Source organism: Hyalella azteca, unplaced genomic scaffold, assembly GCF_000764305.2.
Source record: "Hyalella azteca isolate HAZT.00-mixed unplaced genomic scaffold, Hazt_2.0.2 contig2224, whole genome shotgun sequence".
Taxonomy (NCBI): domain Eukaryota; kingdom Metazoa; phylum Arthropoda; class Malacostraca; order Amphipoda; family Hyalellidae; genus Hyalella; species Hyalella azteca.
In genome coordinates this window covers 35,185-41,353 of record NW_025932507.1, presented here as the reverse complement: position 1 = coordinate 41,353, position 6,169 = coordinate 35,185, and the positions used below count along the sequence as shown (strand labels likewise).

The following is a 6,169-nucleotide window of genomic DNA, read 5'->3' as shown; positions in this document are numbered from 1 at the left end:
ATAAATCAACTCAGCTTCATTTCCATTTTTAAAGTCGTATTCGTTCTCGATTAAAAGCAAAAGACGCACGTTTTTATTAACTGTCTCACCCATAACTCTTTCATTTTGGGCAATTGAATATTCGGTGTATGGCCAGTCGGGTAAGATCTGACATCTATTGAGAAACTCATTTGTTTGATATGTGAAACATTTAAATGGCCGTCAGAGATCGATAATATCTCATAGCACAGTATATAGGTAATAGCAGCGTTCCATATCTCATAGCACAGTATGTACTAGCAGCGTTCCATATCTCATAGCACAGTATGTAATAGCAGCGTTGGCCAAATCTGGCTGGTTTTGAATTCTACACATCGCTAAATTTTCACTGCTAGGTGGGGCTCACACCCTTAACTCAGTGCTCCATTCTTGTCGTTCTCAACCACTCGGCCACAACAAATCGTTAAGAATTTCCTTGAGGTAAGTTTGAATAATTCAATACGCATGAAAATACTGAAATTTTATTTGCAAATAACTCTTTTTCAAGCTGGTTCACGAAAATTAATGTAAAGGAAACGAATAAAAAGGTATGCGAATTTATGCTACTCTATCTAGTATTCGAATTTCGTTAGAAGTACAGAGGCTAACTAATAAAGAAATTAATTGCAGCTATTAAAAGAAAATCAAACATAAACCTCAAAACCCAGAAACCTTCGGTTAGTTCTGTCGCGAAGACTATTTTATAGACATAAGTAATTCTTGCTCCTTCTGCCAAAGCTTCAAGCAGATGGCACTGAGTATAGGTTCAATGGCTCTTATTTCATCAGTGATGCCGTCTTGCGACAACATACTCCTCGCATCTCCGCCCCTCGCCAAGGTGTCCGCAGAATGCTGGGGCCGCGAGCTCGCGTGGTTGCAGGCGGTGGGCGGAGGCATACGCAACACTGTCACGTTGCAACGTTCTTCCAGGGCTTTTATATCGGCTTGGCTTGCTTCCCAGTCGCCATTTGACTCACTCGTCCTGAAAAAATAATCATTGAATAACGTCAGTCGTTTTCAAGAACATTCGCTATGTTCCGAGGAAAAATACGTTTATCGTATACGACCCATTATCCAAAACAGTGATAACTGTTGTTACCGTTATTATACAAAGATACTACGTAATTGTGGATACTAACCGCGATAGAACGTTCAATGTATCTGCAGGCAAAAGGTTAAGACATAGGGTACCTTGTGGCCAATGGTATGACGGTAGCCTTCTCGCCAGGCTGCACTGAAGTCGCCAGCAGTCGCGGCAGCTCTTGCCAGCCTTGGGAGTCGTTGATAGAGAAGCACAGCAGCACCCCATTCACGCCGTCTCGACAGGCCTTGAAACGCGACCCAGCTTTTATATTATAAATAATGCAACTATCGATAATGCAAAATTATCTGTACTATTCGTTTAATGACTTACTTTTCCAGGCTGAATAAGTTGCAGTTGTGGAAAAGACATACACGATCATGTGGTAAAAAAATAAATTAACCTGCAATCAGACAATACAAAATTATAAACTCTGTTTGCGTACAGAAAAGAAAAGTGAAATATTCGTTTTAAAGAAACTACAGCATTGAACGCGTTTCACGCTCAAAATTAGTTAACCTCACCCATAAAAGCGGACAATCTCGAAACGGACTATAATTTTTTTTTAATTTAAATTTTATTTTTTTTATTATTTTAGATTGGGATCGGCTTCTTGAGATGTAACATTTCATTCCAGAATTAATGATTGACCTTCTGGATATAGCAGACTTACACTCGCGATATATGGGATTGGTATTCATCAAGACAGTTTCTATGCTAGCTGGAGGGCATGATTCTGGTATGCTTGGCAATGACATTAAATAAAACCTCTGCGATCCCTTTGAAATGAGAATCTACATTCTTATTAGTTGTCTACCATTCGAAAGTCAGCATAAACCTGATCATTAAGAATTACTCTATCAGAAGTATTGACTTGAAATTAAACACAACGACATTAATCACATTATTTCAAAGCCAAATTGTTCATTCATGTCCAAAGCAATGCTAATTATCTTTGTTTTACGGTGCGGACAAAGACGCTGAACTGTAAACATATCGTGGAATAGACTGCGTCAAAGTGAACATAGTGGGATGAATAGTTATGTAATATTCATTACAACAATTAACTGGATACTTAAGTTAACTAGCGAGGCTAGTAGATTTTGTATAAATTAACATAGTGGGAAGTATTCTTCTGCAATATTTATCAATACAATTACCCTGATACTCACGGGCAAAATGTGATCATATCGCCTCACACTCCATTCGCCTGCTTCCCAAAGCTCCAAGCGGAAAAGTATCGACTTGCCGCTAATCTTTGGAAAAGGCAACCTTTCAATTAAGACGGCAGCGAATTAGTGCTTTCAGTTCCAAAATATCACCAAATGAACTCATAAGATTGACTTTGCTAAGCTAACGCAATTCGTTTCTAGGAACTGAAAGTTGATACAAACATTTCTTGCTTTTTAATAATTTTGACTTACTATGCAAAGAAAAAGTACGAAAGTGAAAAATCGGTAGCCATCACCTTCTAAGTAGTTAGTTTGTAATTTGCTTTAGCTCTATGATTTTTTATTTTAATGTTGCGTTTGTGCTCACTTTCACTTTAAATAAACTTCGAAACCCTTGTTACGTACGAGACCATAATTTTACCCTCTATGATTTTTCTTTTCTTATCGATGATTTTCTCATTGCAACGTTGAGTCGTGATCTATTGAGAGCTCCATAGTAAAAATAAGAAATTGAATCAATGAGGTACTACAGAAAAAGAGCAATTGTCAGTTTTATACTTTTGAAACTGAACACCTTGGCAGGCTTAGACGAGCTGAGTTACATGATGCTATTCACAGAGGTGGGCAGTAGCGCGCTACATGTCGCGGCCGCTACATTTTCAGTAGCGGTAGCGGCGCTACATTTAAGCAATTGTAGCGGTAGCGGTAGCGCCCGCTACATTTCAAAATGGCGCTGCCCAGCTCTGGCTATTCATGTAAATTGTAAAGTAATCAGTCTTGAATATTCCCGAATCATGTGATCCACATAGTTCACATTTTAGCAATTCATGACAATCATGTTCATTTCACGAGTGAAGTTTCTACAAAAATGCAGGATGGCTGCGAATTTTACAATTTCAAACAATATATTTTTAATGATTTTTGTTACAGAATAGACACCTTCGATTCGAACTTGAAGCCTGTATGAGGAGAGTTTTTTGTTGACTTATAGTAATACCGCAAATACAGTCATGTTTTCGGCTATTATTTAATTCTTTATGATAGATCGTAGGTCAATAAACTGCAGTCAAAGCCGCAACAAGCGCAGCTAGTCATTTAAAAGATATAAATACATTCAATTGGCTATGAGTGTGGAAAAAACATTCGTTGAATGAGACTTGCGTCGTACTATAGAATTCTACTAAAAGGATCACTCACCTTCATAGGCCAGTAAATGACATTAGCTTCGATGCCAGACACAGCTTCTTCGCCGCTCACTTCACTGCAGACCTCACGCCCTGCCAAGCGACTCCTCGCCCACGTTTTACCCGAGCCTGGTCTTCCGCACACGTAAAGTTTGTAAGAAGCTTGAGTCGTCGCGGCAGGGAAGTCCGGTTTTTCCAGCAGGCCTAGGGACAACCGGGCAAGCAAGAGCACTGATAAAGTGATTTGATTTAGGACATCACTAGCGACAGGTTTTTGTCTCGATTTAGTTTGATGGACCTTCTCTTAGATGAAAAATAAATCTAAGATGAGGTGATGTGATTCATCAGGCTGATGGACCTTCTCTTAGAAGAAGAAATAACATTTAAGATAAGTTCGTGCGATTCATTAGGCTGACGGAGCTCCTCTCAGAAAAAAAAAACGAAAAAATATCGAAAAATGTCGTTTCTGCGATTCATTATGCTGATAAACGTTTTCTTAGAAGAAGAGAAAATATCGAAGGTAAGTTCATGCGATTTATAAGACCATCAGTATGAACGTTGATAATCATAAAGGTTAAATGAGCGTTCATAACAATCGCGTCTTTTGGCTTTGAGTGTGCAGAATATTTATACAAAAATAGAGCACTAACAAATTCGTTATAATCTTTTATTCAATTAAAGTTAAAGTTCCAGTTTTTTATTAAGCCATTGAAAAACATCACATACACTATAGCCTTATAGGTATGGCTAACGGACAACGTTCAATTAAATAGGCTGAAGTTTCAGTAGTTCTCCAACGCGGTAGAAATTGCCGCTAAAAATATGTCAACATTTTTGTCAATGACAAATTCCGAGATAGGTACTCATTTTGAGTCAATGCGCCTCGACAGAAATGGCATACCAATATAGGTATATATATATAAAAGAGCGATAAAGTTGCAGAAATGTAAAAAAGTCGTATTTTCGGGTACCCAAACACAGCGACCGCCGACCTGTGTTTTTATCTAGTATTCTAATTATATTGTATGTATTGCCCTTGGCGACTTGTTGAAGCAACAATTATACCTTTACTTTATTATTTTATAGTTATATTTACGTGAAAATAAAGAAAGGCAAGAATTGACGTTATTATTTCACCGTGTTATACGCATATAACAATCCTATAGATATTGTTTAATTGTATACTGCTGAGTAAAAAACTGTTCAGTAATTGGGATCATTGCTTGTCTGTCTAAGTTTCGAAATATTAAATCGCACCGGCAGAGAAAGAAAAAAATAAATCAGTATAATAAATAAATAAAAAATAAAAGAAAAAAATAAATCAGTTTTAATTAATATTTTAAAGCTAATAACCAAAAACCAACTGTTTTATAGGAGAAAATAAACTGTGCTTGCATATTCTACATTATTATGACAACACACAACAATAATGTGCATTCACAATTCGGTTCCGCTCACCAAAAATCTTCCGCCTCTCTGTTCCAGGCATCAGTAAACTAACGTACTGTCCCTCATTGCATTTCATATTTTCTGTCATTGAAGATTGACGACTTGTTCTTTTGATACCTCTTTCTCTAATTTTTTTCAACTATTTATCCTTTTTTTATTCGATTCACCGCTCATTTCTTGAAAACTATAGTAAGGATAAATGATTAGTTTTATTTAATCACAATGCACCAGCTTCGTTGCTACAAGATAACTCCCGTGGAGATAGTCGAATGGCAACTGCTGGAATCTGATGCTTCTTATTCAAAGGAAAACTGAAGACATCCGGATGCTCGGATCTACGGTTTCAAATACAGTTGCTAGTGTCATCCGTAAGTGTTTATTTGGGAGGTCAGGATGGAGCTGCCCATCCCTCAACGGACTTGGCAAGACCAGTCGCTATCTGTTTCGTCGTCGGTTTTTTTACTTATTATTATTTTTTAAATATACTTATATACATACAAATTTTGAACATATCTGTTCAAAAGGCTAGTTTTTAGATCTATTGTCAAGAATCTGCAACAGGCCAAACTTGGTTCATTCCTTAGTTAGACTACCTAAGTTAGTGCGGACACTACAATGCTGAATTCTCAATTCTCTATCTACAATATATATACTTGTTGCGTAGTTGTTACTTGTTAGTATTAAAATTGAAGATGTGTCGTGTCAATATACTTCTGTTAGTTCTGTCGGTGATGCACCTCATCATAATTCATAACCAATCATAGAAATTAGCATAGAACTTGCAAATGCCAAATTTTAATTGAAATTTAGAAATGTGTGATTCACTGCATCACTGATGGTGATTGGTGAATGGTGATGAGTGATTACACTTACAGTGATTAGGTACCTTCTTATCCCCATGACCCCATCGGCTGACAATCTTCATCATTAAACATTTTAATAGAATGAAACAAATTTCCATTAGGTACCCCGTACCAGATAAAGTTAGAAGAATTAAGTTGATTGAATCAGTCATAATTTCATGTAAAAACTGTAATTGGGTTGAGTCATTGAGAGACTGACTGACTGACTGAGTATTGACTATTGAGTAATATTGAAAACTCAAAACTATGGAATGTCAATGAATGAATGATGAGTGCTCAAAGTTCAAAGTGGTAAACCAGAGATTTTTTAGAATCAGTTCATTACAACTTATAGACAACACTAAATACTTCTCTTCTCTTTAACTTCACTCACTGGTCACTGCTTGAGTGCTTGTTATTTGT

The 6,169-nt window shown here is 36.9% G+C and overlaps 1 protein-coding gene across 1 annotated transcript; it reads right to left on the bottom strand.

Annotated features, from left to right (window-relative positions):
- Positions 1–484: 484 nt before the first annotated feature.
- On the bottom strand, positions 485–5,168 carry LOC108677744 (ciliogenesis and planar polarity effector 2). The gene is made up of 5 exons (XM_018166017.2): positions 4,914–5,168; positions 3,469–3,659; positions 2,272–2,355; positions 1,210–1,346; positions 485–1,000 (listed from the first exon to the last, which is right to left on the bottom strand). Exons 1-5 carry the CDS (start codon positions 4,990–4,992, stop codon positions 715–717), a joined length of 777 nt encoding a protein of 258 aa, XP_018021506.1. The 5' UTR covers positions 4,993–5,168; the 3' UTR covers positions 485–714.
- Between the last annotated feature and the right edge of the window lie 1,001 nt (positions 5,169–6,169).

Coding starts and splice junctions, on each gene's coding strand:
- LOC108677744 (XM_018166017.2), bottom strand. CDS start 4,992: ATGACAGAAAATATGAAATGCAATGAGGGACAGTACGTTAGTTTACTG. Junction 3,660..4,913: donor AGAGAGGCGGAAGATTTTTG/GTGAGCGGAACC, acceptor GGTTGTCCCTAG/GCCTGCTGGAAAAACCGGAC. Junction 2,356..3,468: donor TCATTTACTGGCCTATGAAG/GTGAGTGATCCT, acceptor CCTTTTCCAAAG/ATTAGCGGCAAGTCGATACT.